The 26431-nt window shown below is 34.1% G+C and overlaps 4 protein-coding genes and 2 long non-coding RNA genes across 8 annotated transcripts; 1 reads left to right on the top strand and 5 right to left on the bottom strand.

Annotated features, from left to right (window-relative positions):
- The first annotated feature begins 793 nt into the window (after positions 1-793).
- On the top strand, positions 794-2040 carry LOC140987978 (serine acetyltransferase 1, chloroplastic-like). Its single transcript, XM_073456801.1, has one exon. It carries the CDS (start codon positions 903-905, stop codon positions 1830-1832), a length of 930 nt encoding a protein of 309 aa, XP_073312902.1. The 5' UTR covers positions 794-902; the 3' UTR covers positions 1833-2040.
- A 343-nt stretch (positions 2041-2383) lies between these two features.
- Positions 2384-3782, bottom strand: LOC140987988 (uncharacterized). The gene is made up of 3 exons (XR_012177250.1): positions 3666-3782; positions 2838-2985; positions 2384-2707 (listed from the first exon to the last, which is right to left on the bottom strand). It is a non-coding gene; the product is annotated as an uncharacterized lncRNA (long non-coding RNA).
- Positions 3783-4308: 526 nt separating this feature from the next.
- On the bottom strand, positions 4309-8260 carry LOC140987980 (protein NAR1-like). Its single transcript, XM_073456804.1, has 11 exons — positions 8078-8260; positions 7608-7690; positions 7224-7377; positions 6919-7108; positions 6498-6624; positions 6024-6180; positions 5883-5932; positions 5631-5802; positions 5273-5399; positions 5077-5168; positions 4309-4679 (listed from the first exon to the last, which is right to left on the bottom strand). Exons 1-11 carry the CDS (start codon positions 8162-8164, stop codon positions 4527-4529), a joined length of 1392 nt encoding a protein of 463 aa, XP_073312905.1. The 5' UTR covers positions 8165-8260; the 3' UTR covers positions 4309-4526.
- Positions 8261-9216: 956 nt separating this feature from the next.
- Positions 9217-10684, bottom strand: LOC140987986 (CASP-like protein 2B1). Of its 2 annotated transcripts, XR_012177249.1 has the most exons (4): positions 10290-10684; positions 10057-10189; positions 9520-9873; positions 9217-9449 (listed from the first exon to the last, which is right to left on the bottom strand). XR_012177249.1 is itself a non-coding variant. In XM_073456813.1 (3 exons), exons 1-3 carry the CDS (start codon positions 10517-10519, stop codon positions 9622-9624), a joined length of 615 nt encoding a protein of 204 aa, XP_073312914.1. In that variant the 5' UTR covers positions 10520-10684; the 3' UTR covers positions 9451-9621. The 2 variants fall into 2 exon arrangements, 1 of the variants encoding a protein (XP_073312914.1); XM_073456813.1 differs by lacking the exon at positions 9217-9449 and having other exon boundaries at positions 9451-9873.
- A 2963-nt stretch (positions 10685-13647) lies between these two features.
- Positions 13648-14645, bottom strand: LOC140987989 (uncharacterized). The gene is made up of 3 exons (XR_012177251.1): positions 14316-14645; positions 13969-14217; positions 13648-13766 (listed from the first exon to the last, which is right to left on the bottom strand). It is a non-coding gene; the product is annotated as an uncharacterized lncRNA (long non-coding RNA).
- Positions 14646-15151: 506 nt separating this feature from the next.
- On the bottom strand, positions 15152-18876 carry LOC140987970 (OBERON-like protein). Of its 2 annotated transcripts, none has more exons than XM_073456779.1 (3): positions 18575-18876; positions 16731-17888; positions 15152-16053 (listed from the first exon to the last, which is right to left on the bottom strand). In XM_073456779.1, the coding sequence occupies exons 2-3, from the start codon at positions 17866-17868 to the stop codon at positions 15428-15430; spliced, it is 1764 nt and encodes a 587-aa protein (XP_073312880.1). In that variant the 5' UTR covers positions 17869-17888; positions 18575-18876; the 3' UTR covers positions 15152-15427. The 2 variants fall into 2 exon arrangements, with proteins under 2 accessions (XP_073312880.1, XP_073312879.1); XM_073456778.1 differs by having other exon boundaries at positions 18620-18874.
- Positions 18877-26431: the final 7555 nt, after the last annotated feature.

The following is a 26431-nucleotide window of genomic DNA, read 5'->3' on the forward strand; positions in this document are numbered from 1 at the left end:
ATAGCGTTAACTAGCTAAAGAGGATGCAGTTTTTGCACTTGGCCTTGGGTTTTGCCAGCATGATACTTCCGCTCATGCCTTTTACTAATGCTTTGGAAGACTTTTGCCTTTAGTTGAGGTCAATTCTTTGCACTATCCCCAACTTTAAACGTCCTTCCCACGAATAGACAGGGTCCTGCACGTGAGATGATGTGTTATCGGTTAAATAGAAGTCTAAATTTTTTTTAATTAAAAAAGAAAATTGTACAGTTTTATTCTTGCAAATCATAACATTTTAAACCTAACATATTACTATTATTATGATTTTTTTTTAGAGGAAGTTGATAACCATTATTTTTTTAGCAAAAGTTGATAAATTCTTTTGACTTTTGAGCTTTCTTTTTTTCTTTTTTTTTTTTAGTTTTCATTTTTGCATTCTTTTTGAAACACGAGAAAATGGGCTGGACATTTTGTAGACTGGGGAATGACCCCTTATTCAAGTCTGTGGCCCATAACTTTGGTGGGCTATAAGTGGGGCAGAACAAAATTGTGGTTGACCAAATCGAAGTCCACAAAGTAATCCCCAAGAAATGGCCAGACTTACGTCAGCTGTGACGTGTCAAAAATATTTCGATGGTCCGATTTCCTCCAAGAAATAAATGGTGACATCATAAAGGGCTATATTGTCATTTTAAGCATCGAATTTGAAGTTTCTCAGAAAGTCCAATATTTATTAAATAGATATTTGGCCCTTTCATTTCGTCGATTAATTGTTTCAGTAATTTCCAGGCCACTTCATTGTGATTTTGTTCCCATATCACTTCTATAAAGCCAGGTTTCAATCCTCGACACCCATTGAAACTACTTCTTCTCAAAATCTTTTGATTCTTCCACACTCTTAGCATATTTGAGCTTCATCAACAATGACAGCATGCGTGGATAATCCAAGAAACCATCATAGGCATCACAGTGCATGCTGCCATGGAACTAATCCCCTCTCCAAATTCACTACTAAACTTGGCAGGCCAAGGACTCCAAATCTTGATCCGCACCGTTCTTTGAACCCACGTGCTTGTTACAAGGAAGTGATCAACGATTGTCGAAGAGTAAATCCTGAAGCATACAGCGAAGATCTAATCTGGCTGAAAATGAGGAAAGAAGCAGCATTCGACATCATGCAAGAGCCCATCTTAACAAATTACTATCATTCTACGATACTGTCTCATGCTTCACTTGAGAGGGCTTTGGCGAATTATTTAGCACTCAAGTTATGCAATGCAGACCTATCGAGAGAAGCCCTTTGCGACGTTTTCTTGAAAGAGTTGTTCGAAGATATTGGAATCCAAAGTGCAATTAGAGACGATCTTAAGGCTGTGAGAGAGCGAGATCCAGCCTGTGTGAGCTACGTTCATTGTTTTTTGAATTTCAAGGGGTTTTTAGCCTGCCAGGCATATAGACTGGCGCATAAATTTTGGATTCAGGGGAGAACTGTGCTAGCATTCCTGATCCAGAATCAGGTTTCAGAAGTTTTTGCAATGGATATACATCCAGGAGCCAAGATTGGGCCTGGAATTGTATTTGATCATGGTACAGGAGTCGTGATTGGAGAGACGACAGTGATTGGAGACAATGTTACCATTTTGCATAACGTAACGTTAGGAGGTACAGGGAAGGTTAAAGGAGACAGGCATCCTAAGATCGGCGACGGGGTTTTGATAGGGGCTGGGGCTAAGGTTTTGGGCAATGTTAGAATTGGAGAAAAAGCAAAAATCGGCGCTGGATCGCTTGTTCTGAAGGAAGTTCCAGCTAAAGCTACAGCTGTTGGAAATCCAGTTAGAATTGTTGGATTGTGATAGATAAAAGATAATACGACAGAATAAGAGAATTGGTAAAGGCTTGAGCTTCCTCGTCTTTACATATGATTCTATGTAATTTCAGATTTCAAATTGAGAAATCTAATTGTTTTATAAGTTAAGCGTCTTTGTTTGCCTGCTTACTAAATCTTGTTAAGCACTTCATGGTCGATCCAGCAGATAGTGAACACGATTATATATTCTTGTATGTATAAATCCATATTCTCTCAATTTTTTATTCTCGGTATTGAGAACACAAGTGCAAATCGAAATTTAATATAGATAAAGTAGGACTTTTTGTGAGTTAAATATAATATATTGACCAAAGCTTAAGGATAAGGAAGAGTTGAACTAAGTAAAGGAAATTATGAGAGATTTGACTGTAAATTACTCAAATGAGGTGAAGAAATTGTAAACTGAAGTCTTTTAAATTATTATTAATATATTAAATCTCTCTAAAAAATAAGTGCATGAGATGAGGACTCAGTTTCTACTGAGTCAACAAAGATAATCATTAATTATATTATGACAGCGATTTAATCATATGAGAAGCTACCCGATGCAGTACTTAGCACCAAGTATTGATTTGTAAAGGAATACATTAGAATTGGTACAATTATAAGTTTCGAACTCCACAAATTTTAAGGATGAAGTGACACTAAAAACTCCCCAAAGAAATGCTGAATTTAGGATCATGAAACTAAGGATAGTAATTACACATTAAGTCTTATGTTCAACAATAAACTGTATCAGCTTCACTTTATGCCAGAGTTTGAAACTTAGCAGAGAATGAAGCAGCATTTTTTAGGGTGGTCAAACTCGGGTTTCTCCAGTTACCCCTCCATATAATGCCATTCTTACCACCTGGAAGATAACTGCAAAGCCCAAGAGCATATTTTTTTGTTCATTAGTCAGACACGGCTAAGATTCATGAATCATGACAACGACGAATATGAAACGCCGAACGCGTTGATATGAGAGAAGATGAATGCGCCTCAGGCTTACATGATATGACAACCAAGACTGCGAATAGAATGAGAACAATGTGTGTTGGTTCAAATGCCTTTTTGGAGGGTAAAGAACCAACTCCTCTTCTTGTTATGTTCTTCTCAAACTTGGCCACCTTCTTCTCCGCCAGCCGCTTCGACACAGTCTACACAACCACCCCATTTTATTCATTATAAATTGTTGACGACGATGCATCCCAATAATATAATATAATCACAAGCCTAAGTTCAAGGGGATGATAAAAACACTTTTTTAGTTTTGTTTCAAAAAATCCATTTTATCGTACACTGATTTTTCTTTCTTCGGACAAGCCATTTAATTTAAATAAATAAAGAGAGAGAGATTTTTTTTTTAACGAGCAACCACGCATCGTGGTTAATTAATAATTGTGTCATAATAACCAACGAAGTGGTATCAAACACCATTGGTGACGTCATAAATTCTTAAAACATAATTTTCTTTCACGTTCAGTGACTCTCAACAGTCCTAAAATTCTTGAAACTTTGCGAATTCCCCCTCATACGCACATTATAACAGGGAAAATCACTTTATGTGTATAATCTCGTGAAATTTAAACCATATATAAGATTGTTGTTTCAGTTTCAGTTTCAGTTTCACAAATCGAGTTTTTTAAACAAAATCCCATACCTATTTTGCAAAAGCGGGGGAAATTGATGAGATCTTGACGAGGGTGAAAAGATACATGACAAGAACACGTATAAATCGAAAATGAAATTAATCAAAATAGTGCAAATTAAAAAAGCCATTAAATTAATCTGTGAATGCAGCTGGTGCTCATTCATCCTCAGAGAGAGATAGGGATACCATTTTTTGAGTGTCCGAGGAAGAAGTGCGCTGTTGCTGTCAGAAGACCAAAGACTTTTGTAAGACTTACGACTGAAACCTCGGACTTACGAATGAAACCTACGACTTTGGCAGTAAATATATAATTATCATAATAATGGTTTTGTTGTACTATGTTTTATCTATCTCTCTCTGTTAATATTTCCTTCTTTTACATATAATAATAAATAATAATCCCTTTTCAAATTTTTTATTTACCTTCCTTGCCAGTAAGGATCCAGGATTGATTGTGGCCTTATTTAGCATTAATATCATTCCGCATCGGATTGGATTCCTTCATATTTTCACAATTTCAATTTACGGAGACATCACTAAGAAGATTATTTATTTTCAAATCTTCACTCAATTTATATTTAAACATATATACATTAATTTTTTTTTACTCACACAGCGGTGGATATCGTCTAAAATAATGACAGAATAAAAACTCGAGTTTCTAAAAATCGCGTGTTTCCAAAACACAAATTATTCTTACGAATTACGATAAAGATGTGTTTTACGGCATAAAAATATTAAAATATTTGGAAGGTACACGTAGATCATATTTAATTTAAGACCTCAAATATAAAGTTAGAAAGAAATCTTAGACTTTTGCCTTCTTTCCATTTCAAATAGTACCAGTTGCATGAAAAAAGCGTAGCAGCACAAATTTTTTTTTCCCTAAATTATTTTCGTATATATAAACAACAAAATTTAGAAAATGTGTACAATGACTGGTTGCCCAAAAAAATAAAATGTTGTATCAAAATTGGATTCCTACAAGACCTGAGGCCTGAATGAGGAATAATATAAACACCACTGGGGGATATTGAAAAACATATCTCACCAATTTTGCAACTGAGAGGAAACACTTTTCGTAACGGGGTGGTATTCTGTATAAAGATGTCTCTTGGCCTTCTCTGAACCAGGTTGCCCGAGCCACTCATCATATAATCTTTTGATTCTAGGATTTTCAAAAGGATCGGTCGCCGATACCTAAATATTGGGATAAGTTAGGCATTTATAAGTCAAAATTAAAACTAGCAAGCAAAATCAACATTTTATCTAGAATAATACAATGGCATTTATGAAAAGAAGCTAATCAATGCATCAAATTACTGTTTTGATGAAGATATTCAGAATTTTTTCTACTCAAAATTATTTACAATAATGACATCAAGAATTACTCCCTCCCAACCTCAGGCACAGTTCAAGAGCATTATAGCTTTATGTTTTCTCAAGGATGTTCTGATATGAATGAAAAATAAACTGATCCATATATGCATATTATTTACAAACATCCATCCGTACCATTAACTAAAAGTGAACGGAATTTCAAATTCGGGAAAATTCTGAACAGTCATTCAGACTTAACCCACTAACAGTTACTTACACTTTCTGAATATGCTGTTTCCAACAATTGAATCAAATCCTTTGCAGATTGGCCAGCGACTGGCTTGATTTGACCTCCACCATTCAAGCATCCTGTAAAACGACCAAGCATGATAAAGCCAACTAAGATTCATAGAAGTAATAACACGATGATTTATAATACCAAAACCTTTTATATGCCAGGACAAAAATATTACCTGAAGGGCACGCCATAATCTCCAAAAAATGATATTCACACTTCCCACTTTTAATTTTTGTAACAATGTTTCGCAGGTTCCTGAATCCATAACACAGAGCAAATCTCAGGACAACTTTACCCTGTACCTGCATTGCAAGAATAATTTTTCATCAGAACACAGAATATAAAAATGGAATTTTTTTATTTGAAGAATGAGTGAATAGATGAGCTGATACGATATAGAGCAGACAACTTCATGCTTCTTGTATCAGAGGAGACAATTTCAGTGGTCAAACTAGAGCGGTTTCCAGAATCAGACAACAATTCCTCCCAAACCACAGAAAACAGTGTCCATGAACTGGATATATTGGACTTACTTCAAGAGTCACTTCACGGAAATCTGAGTTTCTGATAGTCTTATACTCGAGGGGACCTTCAATTTCCTTCCCGAAAAGCAGCTTTGCAGCGTATCTGAACACAGTGTCAGCATATCCTCCAGAGCTTCCATGAACTCCATAAAGATGGCCATCTTCATCTACATTTGACAATCTGTCAAAAACCAAAGTCACCCAATTAGTCCCTCACCACATCCATTTTCTAATTAACCTAGAGATGGTATAGAACCTCACAATTCATCCACAGGAGATTCCTCCAAATTTGTTAAATTAATAGATCTCAACTGCAACAATAAAACAATAAATTTTTAGTCAGTAAATAAAAAGTAGATAGAAGAAACAGGCGAAATCAGACTGCCACCACCAAAAACTAACCTTAATTAAATCTAAAACTTCTCCTGTAGTCAATACAGAATCAACTTCTGCAATTCTTTCACCATCAGAGTCCAATTGGAACACAAAATCATCACGAGCAGCCTCAAGTTTTTTGTCATAACAAGGCATAATAGTAACATGATAGATCTCCTCAGGCCTGCCCAAATATACAGTCAAGCAGTAAACATTAAAACACAAATCCTTCTCCAACCTCATGCTTTCAATATAGCCCATATATATGACTGATAATTGCGATTCATAAAAAGAATAAATAATTTCCTAACACAAAACCAGCTAAAATGCCCCTAGTAAGTTTCATGAAAAATAAGTTTTTTAAGTTCTAGTATTTTTTGTAACAGCATTGTCACCATATTATTAAGGTGGTTTCCGAAACCAACTCATACCATCCAAAACATGAGCATTGTGAAGAAACAGAGCAAACATTTATGAATATGATGCAAATTAAGGGATCACCTGAGACATAATTTTTGGAACATGTGGTTTTTAATGGCAGCTCCAATTGTTTGTTGAGGACTTTTCACTGAAGAAATATATGGTAGGATATAGGATCCAAGAGTTTTTTCTGCGTAGCATATCCAACCTGCAATTAACATCACGGAAAAGTCAGACACAGACTTTGAAATTGGACACACCGTAATTCAATCCTTAAACAGACTAAATTTGCTGCAGGTCACCCTCAACTCACCTTCAGCATGGAAAAAGAAAAAAAGAAAGATTTTTCAATCCATCAGGCATGCCATATCCAGGTGGGTGAAAAAGTGATTGGCATCTAACATGGGTACAATAATTGGAGATTTAAACTAGAAGACCGGAGGGCTGGGAAAGGGGAAAGTGGTATTTTATTTCTTGTTTTTCTTTAGTGGAAATTACATACCGGGACATGCAGATGAAATCATAGGGAGCAGGGGTGATTTTGGTTTCTCCTCATCAATTGGACTGCATTTGTTATAACGTTCTATGAATTCATTACATGACTCAATAAGTGTTAAATCCCGACTGCAGCTGGTATCAAATATGGCTTTCACGCCTAAGGACTTGAATAATGTTGTGAGCTTTCCAAACATCTGAAAAATATATAGTTTTTGGTAAGAGCAGAAAACATGAACCTGAGAAAATAATCATTCGACAGTATGGACAAATGGACAACGTGAGAAGTTCGGCATGTAACCTCTTACTCACCTGGTAAGGAGAAAGGCCAAAATGAACTGCAAGAGAAGCCCTGGACTGAGGAGAGAGGGAGACGATGACAGCTTTTCCTTTGTTGAGGTTGGAAAGAAACTCATCTAAACTTTGCCTCTCAAGCATAACCGTCTCTGCTGATGTTATGCACCCGCTGCATATACATCCCAAACATAAGTTTTTTTTTTTAATCTTTCTATTATAATCTATTCGGAATAAGAAGCAAAACAAGTTAAATACTCTTTTTACACCTTCCTTCCAAACAGTTTTATAGTTTTCTATTCCACCCCAATCTTTTCTGTCTCACGAAAAGAATATACACTCACATACAAAAGAAGAAATCCATTTAACTTGAGCATGAGCGCCAGCACAAGTCTAACTTACCTGCATGCTAAGCAGTCTTTGAGGGAAATCGTCACTGGCTCAGTTTGCACAGCTTTAGGAGCACTCCTTGCTTTTCCTACACTCTAATTCATAAACAACTACATAATGAATATGTTGCCAGCAAACTACTAAAACATTATAAACAGAAATCCCCTAAAAGGAAGCAGCGAAACACAAGCACAATCACGTATTTTCACAGGGAAACACGTGCATCTACCAATCGTCATGCTCATAATTTTACTTCCTTTGAGTTAGGATAAGAGCAAATGATTAGGTAAAAAATATTTACGAAGCTGATCATAAACTGTTTGATTGCGAAAAACCAAGAAACATCACTTCCCAAGAATCACAGGTCAAATTAGAGCCGAAAAGCATTGTCGCCGAACAAAAAAGCACAAAGAGATAACACGTCAAATATTAATTAATTTGTGTTTATAAATAACGAACAAAAAATCAGAAGGACTCGTCACCTCAGTTTTAATAACACAACCCTGAGATGGTGCTATGTAATCATTCAAATCCCCAATTCTCAACGTAGCTGAAAATTTCTCCGACATATTTATCGTAAGTGTGTTCGCAGAAAACAAAATTGAACGATACGCACTTGATTGTGCTAAAAAGAATCGATCTTTGAATATAAGCACTGCGGAAGATCAGGATTTGAAGCCTCGGAGGTTAAGAAAAAATTAGGGCTAGAAATGGCTGAAACAGCTGAACGGGAAATGTGGCGGTGAAAATGGGCTAACGTTTCCCTGTGCTGTGTCTAGTAGCTGCGCATAAAATTAAAAGTCAAATAAACAAACATAATATGTAATAATTTTTTTTATGTTAACAATTGCTTTGTTTTCATTTTCAGTCAAGTTGTTATAATACATGTGAGAAATATATTATATAATTTGGATAAAAATATTTGACACATTGCACTTCAAAAATTAAGTAATTGGAAAAATATAATTTTTATACTTATTCTTCAATTTGGAAAATATTAATTGTAAGGGATTGCTACTCTTAAAACTGATGTCATTTTGCGCATATAATATTTGCTATTTTTAAATTAATTTTTTTTATCTAAAGTATATAATTATTTAAAATTTTAAATTACATATAGGACTGAATCTAACAAAATAGATAAATATATTATTGTAAAGTTTAGAAAGAAAGATTATTTTATGAAAATAAAGATATTCACCAACAAAATTATATAATGAGAATATAATTATAATTTTAAATAAATTTTCACCAAATTAATATATGGATTCAAATGCAAATTCACCATTACTATTTTGAATATATCATTACAGCTATATTTACAACCATTATATCGCGAGATTCTACTGTTATATCGCGAGATTTTGTATTCCATATATAATGAAATTTTGACAAATTGAATTTTTACATTGAATTTTTTGTGTTGTACAAATTGATGTACAAACATAGATGTAAATATAACATCAATCTGCTACTTTTCCCCGAATTTGTATATGATTTACATTACATGTACACATGTTTGCTATGAAACTCTGCTATTTGAATGGAAAAGTGTTTGTGTACTTTGCATGTACTAAAAAATTTACTTGAGAAAAGTAATGATTGCATTTACAAAATAAGGTAATAATCAAAACAATTCCAATCAAACCCAATAACTGTCCTTTGATGAAACAATGCAAATGGAGATTGTGTTTGATTAGGCATGTCAACAATTCTCTCTTGTAGCACAATCTCTTCAATTATTGTCTTGCCTAGTTGTTCATGTGACACAACCTTAAATTATTCTATTGTAACTCGAATAACGACTACATAGCAGTGCAAGAACATCTCAAGTTTTGTCTAAGATACAACACCCTTTAATAAGTTGTAGGTTTTGCATTAAAAAATATTGGAACTTGTAAACTTTGCACATAAAACATTGCACCGAACACAATCCCAGACTTGCCCAAAATGGGCAAACCCCAGACTTCCTTTTATTACCATAGTACATATTCTACATCCAAAAATAACAAGTTTGTCCTATTAATCACCATCCTCCGTTGCTCTTTCCTTTGTTGTTCCCATACAAGCGGAAGAGGCTGAAAGCTGAAATGGCCGAGAGCACCACCATGGAAAGACTCACCAGTAACGAACTGGCTATGCCCTCCCCGACTTGGTTGCAGAATTTGCCATACATGTTGCATATCTTCATCCATTGCATTTCCGTCTGCCCGAATTTCGCAAACACTGCCGATTGCGCGGCCGCTGCCACCGCTGCTAACGTCACGTAAGCCATCACCTGGAAATTAGTCATCCACCAAAAGTATAAATTAACAAAGATTTGATCTTTCCCCTTTTCACTAAAAAATTCCAGCTACTTAAATATCTTGGACGTAAAAAAACAAGAATCCAAGAGGTAGATGCTCAGGTTTAATACAAGTCGACATATACAATCTTACTGCAGCACAATTATATTCCATACCTGATCTCCAGAGAAAATGGCCCAAGCCAAGGGTTTGTTGAACAGAACACTCCCTCTAATCATATTCACAACGCACCTCAAAACTTGCACCAGCGAGTAGGCAGCAGCTAGCCCATCAGCTACGACCAAGAAACTGCAAATATTCAAAAATAAAAAAAATGGAACCATGGCTTTTATGAAAGTCGTAACTATATATATATAAATTCAAACAAGTTATTTTGCATAGATCTTACACAAGGGCTTTCATGTCTGTAAACTTGGCCTTCTTCTGGATGGTGAAAATCTCCTTAACCTGAGAATCTGTGCCTATAAGAACAGCTGCAAGAATGGCCAAAGCAGAAATCACACACCTCAGGACCAGTTCCGCCAGCCTCACCCTCCTATCAATCACCTTCAATTTGATCCCATGATACACAGGAACATTACCCGGACTGGGGCTAACACCCACATTAAGGTAACTCATCTTCACCAAATTCTTGTCTTTTTACTAAGCTTTTGCAGCAAGCAGTGGAAGAATGATGAAGTGGTTGGGAAGACCAATCCAACTTCACACAACGACAATAAATTTTAGTAATAACTCGACGATTCAATGCTTACCTACCTATATTCCACCACTTATATAGAAATCACCCAAAAGTAAAAAGTAAAAAAATGGCCCATAAGCTAATCTCCAAATTTCCATTAACTAAATATATCAAATCAACAATATGGACTACCACTAAGAGCCCTTTCTCTATATATTTTACACGTGCCTCGTGTCATGATAGCGGATGATGACAAATTTTTTTTTTTACATTACCTGTCAACCCAAAAAAAAAATCCTGATAAAAACTCGCATTCCAAAATTTGTTTCTTTTAATCGGTAATGGGATTGGGCCTAGGCTAAGGATATGGGTATCAGTAAAATTATTTTAAATAAAAATAAAAATATATCGTGTAAAAAATGAAATAAATTTACTATAGGATATCTACTTAATTAGATAATAAACTTTTACGAATTATGTTTCATAGTAAAATTCTGTTTATATAATCATAGCATCTAAACACAAATTTTAGAAAATCTATAAGTAAACAACGTTAAATAGTATTTTATTTGTAGTTTTTTAGTTATAAGAAGGAAGTCTATGGTAATTAAGTAAAAATAAATAAAATTGTTTAGTTCAAAATAAAAGACGATACACGCTATACCTACACGTCGGTCGGCTCCGGCCATATCGGTCCCCTAAAAAGTAGCACTTGAGAACAATCTCTCCCTTTTCTTCGAATTTCACATTCGAGAGTTCGAGTTTAGGGATAATTGAGATTTGAAAAAAAAGACAACATTTTTTTGTTTTATCATTTAAATTTTTTAGATTTATAATAAAATGTTAATATCAGATGTTATTTCACATTATAACATAATTTATAAAATAGTAAGATCAATTCGTAGGATTATTTAATAATTTCTGTCGTAAAAATATTATTAAAATCAAAATATATGCATCGTATTGGTAGATGTATTAATAGAACGCCAAAAGTTTTTTTTGTCTCAAGCAGTTTCCTATTAAAAGGTTTTATTTTATTTTCTTTAAAATTTACATAAAAAATAATCTCTACATAACATAGATAAATCATTCATGGTCACAAATAGAAGGCCGTTAAAAAAAATATGGGCATTATGTTTCATATAGGAAAAGGGATATTTTAATTTTTCTATTTAATCAGACAAATTTATCTAAATTTTTTGTTTATTCGACCATCGTTATCTAAAAAATCTATGACCAAATATTTTTTTCCTTTTCCGGGGTGAGTGGTTTCAACTATTAAATAATTATACTCGTTTTGTTTCACTAATTTAAGCAAAAAGCATACCTATATGGAATTTGAAGAGGACAATTTTTTTTAAAAAAAAATTGTATTAATCTATAATTTAATGTAAACATTAGCTGTATTATTCGTGAAACCATTAATTGAATCCCATAATTAATTTGTTTAAAAATAAAAAGATATATTTTATTTTTCAAGAAAAATAAACTTGTGTGCCATACCATATGAAAGAGGGACGGGGCCAAGCTTCTCGGCCGGCATTAAATGTTTGCATGATCTAACATCGAAGAAAGGTTATCAGATATCTGAGACAGCATTTAAGAAAGCGCAGTCAGATAGCTCTATTTTCTGGGGAGGGGCAATGATTTCTTGTTTCAAGAGAAAATATCAAGTGGAAAAGATAAGAAGGGACAAGACGAGAGTTGGGCACATTTAATACTGTGGTACCGAAACTATTAGAATTTATATCGGGGGAAGTTGATGAAAAATCTCCAATCAAAACATTTTTTTGGGTTCACTCTCTACCCACAAAATTGTGGTACTATGTCATATAAATTGTGGTACACTTCACGTGGAAATGTAGTACACTTCATGTGGAAATGTGATATTAAAAAAATATCCAGAAACTGAACATAAAAAAAAACGACGACTATAGACTGAATACCAATTTACCGTTTATATTGCGCATGGTACAAGAAATGACGAGTCTAGAAAGATAGAAAATGTGTAGGGGGTGATTATCATCGATCAATTTGTGTGTGTGGTAGGTAAACGTCAATTCCTTAGAGCTCATTTCTAGTGTTTTGCAACAAATTATATAATATATATATTATAATTTAAAATGCATGGACCTTTTAATTCATTAATTTTTTCGTTGGAATAGTGCCCCAAATATTGATGAAAGATAAAGACATATATGCAAAATAAAAAGATTTGGTCTGGTAGAATGTCTGATTTGGTTGAGTAAGTGAATGTTTTACTAATGGTTAGGAATTCGATTCTACTATCAACATCTTCTCGGACGAGCTTCTCACACATGACTTGTCCAATATGATTTACCGGACTGACGTGGTTTGTATTATATTGTGTTAATTTGAGGTTTCATCTGAGCGCATCGAAATGTAACTATCATGACTGAGTTCTCATGTAATAGAACATAATGATAAGATTTGAGGATGTTTTGATCTTTAACGAGAATGGTCCTCAACTTGTTATAAGACAACATGGTTAACTTTTTCATTTTCAAATCCACGTAAAGATTGTTCAAGAGTGCCTCACACTCAGAGAACTAGATTATAACATGCATGGAATTTAATATTTTCTGAAGAGATTGAGGAGGAGCTGAGAGTTTCGAGACATTGTATGCTATTCCCGGTAAAGATCGGCCCCCTCCCCTGATAGAAGGAGCGTTGTGATTTTGACGCATTACGTAATGTGGAAATTCATCCAATTTAGCACAGACTTCGCCATCGTTTTCAGTACAGATGAAGGTTGATGTCATTGTATTACAAACCCAAGTCATACATAAATTGAATTTTAAAAAAATAAAAGAATAAAATTATTTTTAAACAATTAGACAACTCAGTATAACGTTTATATATATCACACACACACATAAATATAAAGAAATATGTATTTATGTGTAATTAATCAAATATTTATTTAAAGTACACATATTATATTTCCATGGCGAGCCCACTTACCAAATAATAGAATTCATAAAAGAAGTGGTCAGAAGTGAAAAACAATACAAATGACACTTATTGCTGAAAGCTGAAAGCTGAAAGATATAATGGAAAATCTCGAGATAAATTTCTAATTCAACAAATGAAACACCCACCTGGATTACCGGTGCAGCAATAAACTTTTTCAAGGTACATAATCAAACTTGCACGAGCCATGACCTGCCATTGGTAATAAAACACTCTGAAGTTAGAATCCATTACGTATTATTCTTTTTAGAGATCAAGAAAAAAAGGTAATCACAAGCAGCAGAGGCACATTCAGAGAAAAAAAAATTAGTAGTTTCAATTTTTGATAAAAACCAAGATCCACTTCTTCTCAGTTGAGTTCGATTTTATTTGATAGATAGTGAGATGTGCATACTGGGATCGAGACCGGTTAATACTGCAGTGGCATTGAAATAACAACCGCCTCCGTCCTGCTTCATATTTTGATAGTAGCTGTTGAATGCATAAGATGCGTGATCCTTTGTTGTGTTGGGGAAAAAACATGTCTGGTTCACTTGAATTGTGCTGCAGTTTGCACCATTGCTACATGCCTAACTCATAGCTTTGACCAGATCATCTTCTGATGTTTGATCATCTGCGATGCAGTAATCCTCAAACTGACAATCTTCCAAACATGTACGAATATTGATGAATCGTCAGAAGAGAAAAAAATATTGCACAGACATCGTATGCGGTTTCAAGAAACGATGAACAGAAAGACACCTGAATTCTGTGATACTAACAGCAATAAGATCAAAGTTACTTTGATAATCTTCATCTGCATTATGGAAACCAACATAAATCACGGAAATGGGAAAAGTCGATGCAATAAGCAAAATGCAAGAAGTATATAAACTGAAAGTCTCCTTCAGGCAACGAGTTCAGCTGTGAATGGACAGTTCAGTTGTGAATTACCTAGAAATCCCAGTCTTATCCTCACTAATAAGACAATGTTGTTAAAATAATCTCCACTGGTAACACATTTTAACCAGGATTCTAGCCTTTTTTTTCATATAAGTTAAATACATTGTTACTATAACACAGACATCCTCCATTGTTCACATGGCCTCGGTTACAGCGAGTACTCAGATCTCTAGACCAAAATTAAATTGAGCTTGATCATACATTTTATGATTTAATTAAATAACAGCCAACCTCTAGCATTTTTTTCTTGAGTTGGGGGAAGAATTGTTACAATTAGGTCTAGAGTTTGAGACTTAATCCAAAACTTGAAATCTTGATGTCACATGAATTAAGTACAAGTCATAGGCCACTCTAGCCTTTTATATTCACCAAATCATGACGCAAAGTGATCAAACACTTGGTGAAACTTTGAAAGGGGGGATCAATTTGCCATCTTCTTCATTGTTGTATGGGCTCACCTTTTTACGGATTCAAACTCACCGCACCATCCTTTCCCCCAACATCAGTCAAATTCACATAGCAGAGACGAAGACATCAATCACATCATGGCTTGTTGGAGATGCATGAAATCGATTAGCTTCTCATTATATAGTCAATAATAAACCCACACATCACAAACAGTTCACAAATCAACATAAAAAAGAAACTATGCATGTGTATGCCAGTACTGAGTGTCATTGATAACAGTTGCAAATTAAAAAAAAAATAATAGTGACCACACTTTACATAAGAGGGTGGTCATAAATAGCATTCAGTAAGATGGGAACATTCGTTTGCATCCAAGCATTTTCGCGAGCTTGCTTACTCATCTACAAGGAAAGACAGCGACTAAAGGTTTGACAGACATAACTAACAATGAAGTTTCATGCCATGCATGAAATCAAAGGGTCCGGCAAGGAGAATGATGAAACTCAAGGGAGTGAACCCAATGAGTGACGATCATTTGACTGTCCATCCGCCTTGGAAGTAGTGTCATACATGTTTTTCAGTAGATCCTGGATTTTGCTATACATCATGTGGGAAGGGTCACTTGTTCCTGCACTGCTCTGTGACGCCCTTGTACTTTCCTGAAGCTTAATCTTTTCGAACAAATATTGTTTCTCAGCCTCTGCCTCATGCATTCTTTGCTTCAGGTATCTACTTGTATAATCCTCCTCTGACTTTTCGCTCTTGGCGAGTGAAATTCTTTGAAGCCACTCAGCTTCTCGTCGAGCTTCATTGGCTTTCAGCTCGAACATGTCCGCCTCAGCCTGTTTAAGCCTGACAATATTTTCGAGCTCATCAATTTGAATCTTTTTTCTCTGCCTTTCCATCTTCAGAGCTGCCACTTCCCTGGCTTTATCCTTGAGCTCTTGCTCACACGCATCAACAGCCAAGCGGGCTTTTTTCACCATTCGCAGTTTCTCTTCTGCGACATTTTCCATCTTTTTAACAGCTTCCTGCACTACGTCTGCTATCCTGTTGAATGCTTCCTGTGGGGATATCATCCTGCCACTTTCTTCATTCTCTTGATTCTTCAAGGAGTCTGCCTCAAGCTCTGTAAAGGTAACAAATTTTCCATAGAATAAGCGCTAGTCTCTGAAGTTAGTGTTCCCAGTATCATGCAAAAGGAAACAGAAGCATGGAACTCCATGTAAATAATTTCATCACTGGGGATATGCACAGAGAATCTCAAGAAGTTGAAAAGAGATTAATTTGTTCTATTTGGAATTTGATGTTTACGTACTTAACTGAAGAAATTGGACAAACTATAAAAAGCAGAAAAACAGAATTGATTTTGCAGGTTGCAAAGGAAAGTAGAGCAATACTGCAAAGGATGTAGTTAACTAATATTAAATAACGACAACATCACATCATACATGCGGTTTCTGCTGTCTCCGACTGGCCTCCTAGGGGCCACGTTTGAGGGAACAATGTAAGGAAAGGTAGACAAACTTTAAAATAAAATCCTCATTTTCCTTTTCTCATCCCAAATATTGATATCGCATTCTTAAAAACAAATCCTCCAGAGCCATGTACAGAATGATTGATATAAAAACCCTCGACAAGTGTGCAACATTAAGATATGAACAACTGACAATTTGGTTCACCAAGCTGAGTATAGTAAGCCCTAGATCATCTGTTTTTGTGTTCGTCAAATACCAGGCAACAAAGATAAAATATAAATGTAGCAACGAGCATAACTCACAATATAACCTTGTGAATAAACCTTACCTTGAAAGAACATTAAGATTACTTTACAAGCCATAGGTTCTGCTACCCCACTCCTCAATTTTTCAATGAGCTCCTCACACTTTCTGAACAATTTCCTGCCCCTATAATCCTCACTCCCACGGAAAATTCTGCTTACAAAGTCCAGTTCTCTAATTAAGGCATCCCTATCCCACGTCGGCGCACAATGCTGGAATACATCTTTCACCCACCCTAATAACTCAGATGTCCTACTACAAGCTCTGCATCTAAAAAGCATCTCTGCTGAACTAGCTCCATTCTTCACGCAAGGGCCCATGCCGATTTGTCCATTTCGAATAGCACAATCAGTGTGAGTCCAGTGAGAACATAGATCACACCCAATCCAGCGGCATGTGTTAACCTCAAAATCAAACTTTTGGCAGATTACGCACATGCAAAGGTTGCAAAAACCATTTCTCTTGGCACACAATTCACATGCACAATCCTCTGCTGGTAGTGCACTTCCACATGCTATGTTTCTGCACTTCTTGTACAAGAAAATGTCCATCAGCGAAGCTTGAGATAGACTGAGGCTTGGATGCAAAAACGCCTGGATTCCAGTTTTCATAGAAACCAGAATTTCTAGCTGAATCCTGTGAGCCATAATCAGATTTTTCTCAGTCAAATCACCCCTACTTTGGACCAGCTTCTGCAGAAATAGAAATTCGTCTCTTTGATGAGAGCCGCCCAACCCTTCCAGAAAAGCACGAAGTTCGTTTTTAAACTTGTCTAAATACTCGTCTGGGAGGTTTTGCATTTTTTCTGCTATGATTTCTATCCTTTCACTGGCCACATCCCGGAGAGACATTTTATCTGCATTCGAAATATGCCGGACGACAGAGTTCTCAGCAAAGGCATCCTCTCTTTCCTTTTCCTTCTCCAGTTTCTTTGCTGTCAAAGCCTCAGCCGTGGGCCAGGTTTCTCGTGAACTGGCACTTTCTGTCGGAGAATCACGAACTAACCCATAATTAGAGCCGTGTTCCTGAAGATTTGGAGATCCACATGCATCTGTTGCAACTAAGGAGAGAGAGCTCTGCAGAACTCCCCCAGGTTGCAGCTGTTGACGAGGAGGTAGCATCGAGGATTGGTTATTGAAATGAGAACCAGAAGATGTTCCCATCTGAGAATAATCTCGCTAACCTGAAGTGACAACAAATAAAAAGCACTTAACCACCAACGACGACAAACAGTGTCTTCTCACTCAAATATTCATGTAAAATAATAATCTCAATCTTATAGGAAAGATGGAATTGGCAGGCCAGTACGATCTCTGAGGAATAAGAAAACACAGATCAACGGATAGGATAAAATTACAGCTTGACTCATGAACTACCAAGACTCGCGGTTCTAGTATAACCAGTTACCAACAGCTTCGACATGTACAAATAACAAAAGGAAGGATTTTTTTCATATGAAGCATTTTTTCATATGAAGCTTCAGTTTAGATACAGATATCCGAAAGAATAAAAAAAATCATTAAAATCATAAGTCGAGCTAACTCCTGAAGGCATATCAAGTATACTGTAAGAAATAGTTGTGGAAAAATGAGTCAAAGGACTATTTTTTAAAAAATAAATCCAATTTTACAACCAATCAAGCATATTTCCAGGAATTAAGCTTCAGTAGCCAATATTACCGAAGAAGAACCGATTAAATATGACATTACCGGGACGGTAAATATATGCTTTCTCGACAGAACACTGTAAGAAATAAGAAACTACAAAAAATCCAAAACAAAGAAGCTAAAATTACACGATCAAAGCCGACAAATGAAATTCAAAAAAAAACCTATATATAAATGTCACTGAAAGGATCCATCTTCATACCTGAAACGAGGAAACGAGAAGGACTTCAAAGTAAATTAAACTTACTCGATAATTACCCCTTTCCCTCGTCGAAACCCTAGCTCAGCCGTAACGTTTAATGGGACGGATAAACGCTGACTAGCCTGAAAGTTTGCTTTACCACCGTTTGGAACGGTCGAAGGAGGAGCAACAGCATGGAAGTTGAAAATAATGATAACCGGAATGGTGAGTTCCCGGTAGTCATCTGAATGGCGGGACCCACTTTGCTATCCGTGTTGACTTTGTTTCTCGACCTCTTTCGTTTTTTCTTAACGAAAAGTTCCCACTTGTTTAGGTCTGGCAATTTTTCTTCCGAGGGGAAATTCCAAATGGAACGGGTTTGGAGATTTTGTTCCGTCCAAATAGTTTAGGTGGGTATGAAATATTATTCTCAATTTTGAATCCATCTCGATGATAATAATAATGGTAAGAATAAATTTGGGTTCTCCAAACCTACCATGTCCTCGTTCTATTACTAATTTTGAAGTGATTATGAATATTTGATCTCGAGGGTTCAAGTTCGGGGATCCCCCGAAACTTGCAATCAAAACTCAGAACCCGAAAGAAGTGGGGATGTGGGCGATAATACAATTTGGGGGCAGGGATGAGATGACAAACCCGTTCCGTCTCGTAGTTATCTCAACACTCGTTAATGTAAAAGAGAAAATAATTATTTTTAGTTCAATTTTGGGTTTTGATTAGTTTTGTGTACACCGATTTTTATTTTTAATATTTTTGGTTAGACATCGGACAAGTCAATATTTTTTGATGTCACGTCAATATTTTCTTGTACTATACCAACATTTTTTGTGTTATGTCAACATTAAAACAAAATATGATTGAAAAGAAAAAAAATCAAAGTTAGTGTATCAAACCAAAAATATTTAAAAATTCAGTGGATCAAAATCCAAAATAAAACTAATTACAAAAAATATTATTTCCCTTAATTTAGATACATATATTGTATATTAATGAATTTTCTATGTAATATGTATTATTGTTGATGCATAAAATTTATATATTATTTAATATATAATACTGATCATTATTGGTTTTAAAACATAATTGAAGTTTTTCAATCAAATAACATGATATAAATTTTGCGTATAGTATATATAACTTGAAATCATAAAATAATTAGGAAAATTATTTTTAAAAAAAACACGCATGCGTGAATTAATATAATTTAAAAATGAATAGAATTCGGTAAGATTAATTTGCATCAATCAAATATTTCAAAAAATCAAATATTTCTTTTGAAATATTTATGAAACATGAATAATTGTATGTGTTAAATATATCATTATTATTAATATAATAATGTATCCAAATCTTTCGCCCCTTCAACATGCTCGTGTATTTAAAAGTGTATTTGGATTGAAATATTTAAAATCTTGGAATTTGATTTCATGTCCATTTTGACATGTTTGGAATAATAAATTTGAAATCTTATCTCATATAATTTAAGCATGTTTATGATTAATAATAATATATACTTCTGTATTATTATTATATAAAGAGTAAAGACTCGATCACCTAGAGGACACTATCTTTTATTTCCAAAATTGTCTTTACACTAACATTTTTTAATATTGTCATTGCAACTTATTTTCAATATTACCTCTTCAAATTGCACTATGATCCTTCAGTGATTTCTGTCAATTATTATTAAATTAAACATAAAATTAAGAATTTAATAAAATTTAAATAATCTTATATAAATTACTACTATAATTTACACACACAACGTGTGCATAATTTACTAGTTTTAATGGATTTTAACTTAAGCTAAAAGAAGTGTCAAAATCCCTTCAATTAAATCCATGAGGAAAATAACTTTTTTGTATTAACTTGTTCAATATAAGATTTTGATCTATTAACTTTTCAAATTTTGGTTTTGGTTTTGGTATACTAACATTTATTTTTTTTGTCTATTTTGGTTCATTTGTCTATATGACATCTGATAAGTTTATAATTTGATGTCATATCAACATTTTTCAATGTCACGTCATCAATATCCAGTGTTGTGCTATCATTTTTTTATGTCAAATCATCAATTGAAAAATTAATAATCAGTATATCAAAACCAAATTTTGAAAACCTAATAAAACCAAAGCTCAAAATTAAACAAACTAATATTAGACCAAAAAAAAAAAAACCTATTTCACATATTCATTCGTTCAAATGCAACCTAATGCAACCTACACGATATCAAATAACAAGCCGAAATGTGACTATATGAAAAAAGTATTCTATCCCTTTATTGTTAAAAACAAAATACTTAAATATTCTGCTCCGGCTGCTGTGATTCAAAATGCAAGATCCCCCAAGTTCTACCGATTATTGGATTTATAGTTGCATGGTCAACTCTCTGAATAGTTCATACGCTGCGCATCAGAATCAGCATTGATCGTATAACGTAACTGTAACTTTTTTTTATAACAGAAATCGAACCGAAATCTCAAATACTACAGCGCCGTATTTAACTCATTCGCAGTTTGCTTGCCTATTAGTTCATGATTTTAATCAAGAAAATTTATGATACATCTGCGATATATATATAATAAGATGATAAGGTTTCTTAATAATAAGAAAAAGAAGAGGATGTGTTGCACAAAGTGATCATATGTCAAAATGCTTCAACTTCTTATAACATGAAAACAGATATTTAAAGCTAATGCATGCATGCGCCAAACGTCCAACCCTCAACAGCGAGAAGGTTTAATTCTTATACAACTGCAGTACCATAATATATATATATAAAATAGAGATTTAACATATATATGGCTATAATTTCCCCACAAAAGGGAGTACAAAAAAAAAGAAAAAAGCGAGGAGTACTTAGTGCCGTTTTACAGGCGAAGAGAAGTATCCACATCAGAAGAACAAACCAAGGGTGCCGCATCATTAAACCAAGATTTAGATATAACTTTTGCGGGGGAACCGATTCCACGGCAGGAATCGGTTTTCTTGATCTGTGAGTCAGGCCAGAGGGATAGAGAAAGTTGGCAATGTGGATTAGGAGGAAGAAACATCAGTTCGGAGCGTACACATGATGTTTTTGGGCGTGGCTCGTGGTGTTTCATGGGTGGACTGCATGACCTTTCAGATTCTGATAATATCTTAAGGAGCTCTCTCTCTTGTCTCATTTCTTTCATTTTTTCCAATTGTCGAAACCTTTCTTGAAGCAGCGCAATGGAGGAAAGAGTGACCGTGCCTTTACCAAGATCAGCTTCCGTTACCATTTTACCAGGATATCGATATGTTTCTGTAAGATCAAAGAAAAACATTAGGGTTTGGTTTGATTGGTTGAGGTTAATTAAGAAGCACGGTTTTTTCACTTTACACATTGATATATATAGTGTTCGTGGATGTTGGGATTAAAAGGGTCGTTCTCTTTGGAAAAAGCAAAAAGAAAAAACTAAAATCGTTTGGGTATTTCAAGAAAAGAAAGAGGGGGAGAATCGGCAATAAAAGCAGAAAATCCAAGAGGAAGAAGATGAAAGGCCAATCTTGCAAAATGTTAGTGGGGAGAGAGGCGCAAAGGAGAAAAGTGTTTCGGAGAAAAATCCAAAAGAGATGTTTAAATCTAGTACATGGAAGGGTGTGTTTGGAAGAATAATAGGTTGTGTTGATGCTACGTGATAGTGTCCTCGAAGGTCCCTCTGCTAAGAAGATGGTGCCACTTTTTAGTGGGTGCACATCAAGTTTTCTTTTTCCCCTTTCTCCTTTTGAAAACTTTGATAATTATGCATGTTTGCCTTCCAACAATTTGAAGTCTTCTTATTAATTATACCTCTCTTTGAACACCTTTTAACCTTTCCTAGTAATTCTTTGTACATTGTTCTTGGAATTTAGTGTTTGGAAGGATCCATGATGCCCTAATCCACCGAATATTTGATTAAGTACTTTTGAGATTTGTTTAGCAAAATCTAAATGCATGATCCATATATATCCAATGTCGTCTACAACGTACCGTTGTTTTGGTCATTGAAACAGAGAGCAAATATCAATAGAAGTGATTGATTCTTAAAGTATCTACAAATGCAGTCTTTTGAGAGAAAATACATTGATTGATTATTTATGTAATTTAGTTAAAATGATAACAAAAGTTATTATTTTATATCAAATTTTATGGTGGCCTGATAAACAGAAATCATAGAAGTTTGAGATATTTACGAGTTTAATTGTTTCTGAATACATCAAGACTGACTATATCCAACTTTAAACAATTGTCAAGATAGTTAAATTAACAATTTCAAATTATGCTTAAAAAATAAATAAAAAGCTAGCCAATTTTTCAAATACATGCAAGAAAAATCGTGTGTGGGGAGCGGACAGCAATGTGAAGAAAAGATAAGATAAAAAAGGACAAGCATTCGAAGTGGGAATAATCTAAGGAGGTTATGATTCTTTGATTGAACCATAATAGTACTATGATATATAGAATATTTGAATTTTTAAATGAAAAAGGCTGTCCTAACATTCTCCTCGCTAGATCTATCGCCTTAATATTTGGAAAACAACAAAACATTCTCTCTCTCTTTTTCAATTCATGTTTTTGTCTCCGAGCCATTGGAAGGGAATGGCATGCAGGTATGAAAGCTGCAGATGCCGCAGTTTCTGATAGGATGCTAGTCCCCCACCCACAACCAGTACTGTTTACGTAGGAGTATTATTTGGAATGCCCCAACTTTGGAAAATGGTATATTGATTGCCTAAGCAAGGAGTGTGCGACTGATATTTTTCATATTCACACACCCATTAGTGTGTAGATCAGAGATGATAATGACTCGAGTTTTGGTAAGATTTTATATCTTTTATTCACATCCATATTTATTATATTCATTCACTTTCTCATCCTCATTGGTTTTGGTAAGATTTTATATCTTTTATTCACATCCATATTTATTATATTCATTCACTTTCTCATCCTCATTGGGTATTCAATTTCATGATGTACGTCTTCATACCCGTGAGATGATTGAATATCATATCATACTCAAATATCTTATTATTACATATAATTGTATTTTCTCAAATTTGAATTATTTCGAGTAAACAATGAATATTTATTAAATTTTTTTAGAGCAATAAGCAATAAAAATTAATATGAAAATTAACAAATTAAACATTATAAAAGAAATAAGAAAATAAGAAAAAATTTATCCAACAAAAAAAAATCAACTATATACTAATAATTTTATTAATTTAATCCAACTAATATAATTTAACAAAAACATATTATAATTAACATCATATCCGAAAAATCACACACACACACACATATATTAATTTAATTGTGTATTTGGGTCAGATATGAGTATGATTGTTTAAGATCCGTCTTCATCCTCATACCCGATTACTCATTTATTTAATCAGATAAAAAAATCCCCTCCATATCCTCTTCCATTGTATGGGATATCGGATTTTTCGTTGGGTTCGAAGAAAACTGTCATATCCCTAGTGTGGATGTGCTTGGTTGGAAGTTAATTGGGCGCATCTTTAGGAAGTCTTGTCACCACTCAGGTGTTAATATGTTTATTTATGTTGAAAAAAAAAAAATATATATATATATATATATATATATACTATATCTATATGTGTGTGTGTGTGTGCGCGCACTTCAATTCTCGGGTTTCAAATTTTATGTATTCTATTGTTTGGTTTTAATATCTAAGCACTTACGTACGTATATGTTTTGAAAAGATGTATGCACATGGAAAAATATGATGAAATTCTTAGCTTTGGAATATGATATTTTGATAGGCAATGGCCGTGAATGTTTGAAACTCGGACCTTATATATGTCCCATGTATATAACATGTATTTATAATATTCGTTCCAAATTGTTTACTCAATTTACGTTTTGGTGCGTAAATCCTAATTAAATTACAATTATTCGTGTATTTTGAGCACTTTCCTAATTAGGAAACCTAGCTGGCCAACGTACCATGACATGGCTGTAATAATAATGGAGATTAAGGCATTATGGTCACTTTCACACTTATCATGTGTGTGCATATATTATTGCATTCTATTAAAAAAAATATTTTATGATTTGAAAGAATTGTTTTTTGTAGGTTGGGTCAGGACAACGCATATCATGCGATTACTACAATAGAATTTGAACCACGAAAACGCTATAAAACTATTTTCCACAATCGATATATTTTTTTTTGAAACAATCGATATTCATTACGTAAAAGATTAAAAATGGGGAAAATATTCTGAGATCATGCTGAATTCTTGACCGGTTTCAAAAATATTAAAGCTAAATTTCCCTTAACTTTTCCTCCTTCCATATCAAAGTTTTGATAATTAAATCAACACTGTGATCGAAAGAAGGTTCAAAATCCTCAAAATAAACAGACAATATAGTTTAAATATTGAGAACATTTGTTCAAATCCAAGAATTTAACTTTTTGTTAAAAACATTTGTTGAGCGGCACGATGGCGTTGTCTTCGCGTATTTAAAATGATTCTGCGCCTCATGATCTTTTCATTGTGAGTTGGTTTCCAGATGGGATATATGGAGATGCAAGCTGGTTTCTTTCTTATTTTTAAATGTTTCTTTTATTCAATGCTATATGATTTGAATCACTATACCTTAAAAATTGTCGGAATTAAGTTGCATGTCATCCTTCGATATTTACATTGCATGGATTTAGCATAAAACTAAAGAAAAACTCTATAAGGATTTTTTCCATTGATTGATTTAAATTATAAATGGATTATTCATGCTGATGTACCATTTTTATATGCATTCGACCAATGTAATTAATATAAAATAGAACCCACGTATCTTCCCTACTCGAGAGATATTCAAATCAGTGTACCTTGCAAAAAGTTATTATTTAATAGAAATACGGAATCAGAGGAAACACACGCCATTATCTATAATTACAAGTGTACATTTATTTCTTTCTGTAAGCTTTAGCAATTTGAACATGTATTTTGCTTATATTTATTAAAAGAAAAAATTTATTAAATGAATTCTGTGATGAAAATAAGTTGTTTGCAAGCTTCTATCAGGAATCTCCTACCATAATTATATATATAACTCGTCAAAAGCTGAACAACGATACATTATTTCTTTGCTTCTTAATTGCTGAACCCTCTGATCTGTTGGTTAAATCTCGCTGCTCCAATCCTTCGTATGTGCATGCATGGAAGGCTCAGTTTCGAGAACATTCCGGAACATGGAACATAACCTAGAAGTTGGCAACGAGTCTGTTGGAATTTTCGGATCTTTGGTTTTAGGTAACGACGATGACTCTTCGATTCACAACTCCGACGTAGAGACGTCGTGAATCGACCTCGAAATACTGAGAAAACCTCTTATCAAAGTTAATCCTGTGTATTTTTATTTTAAGTTCATAATACAATTGCTGAATTGTTATTTACAGGGAAAGAAATTTGGGAGAATCCATCTGATGTGATGAATTATCATTGTCAAAGATCATCATCAAATGCACGTAGAGGAAACTCATTCTCGTACGAACTATATTATGGCAATGCGTACTCTAATGTACATGAGTTATTAAAGATTAAATTTTTGGAGACTTTCAACTAGAGGTGTTCAAACTACAAACATATAAAATAGGATTTGATTAGAATTTTATTTAAAACTGAACCATAAAATTTTTATACCCAAATCATGAATTTCGGTTTGTTTCGATTTGTCTGGTTAGGAAGACTGTATAAGTTTTTATTTTGATAGTGAAGTAGTATATGAAATATTGTAATTTAGAAACATATAGTTATTGACACTTGATGGAAATTGAGTGAATATTTTATTTAATTGTAGACTAAAATTATTATAAGATGTATGCATGT

Source organism: Primulina huaijiensis, chromosome 11 (genome assembly GCF_012295235.1).
Source record: "Primulina huaijiensis isolate GDHJ02 chromosome 11, ASM1229523v2, whole genome shotgun sequence".
In the NCBI taxonomy this organism is placed as follows: Eukaryota; Viridiplantae; Streptophyta; class Magnoliopsida; order Lamiales; family Gesneriaceae; genus Primulina; species Primulina huaijiensis.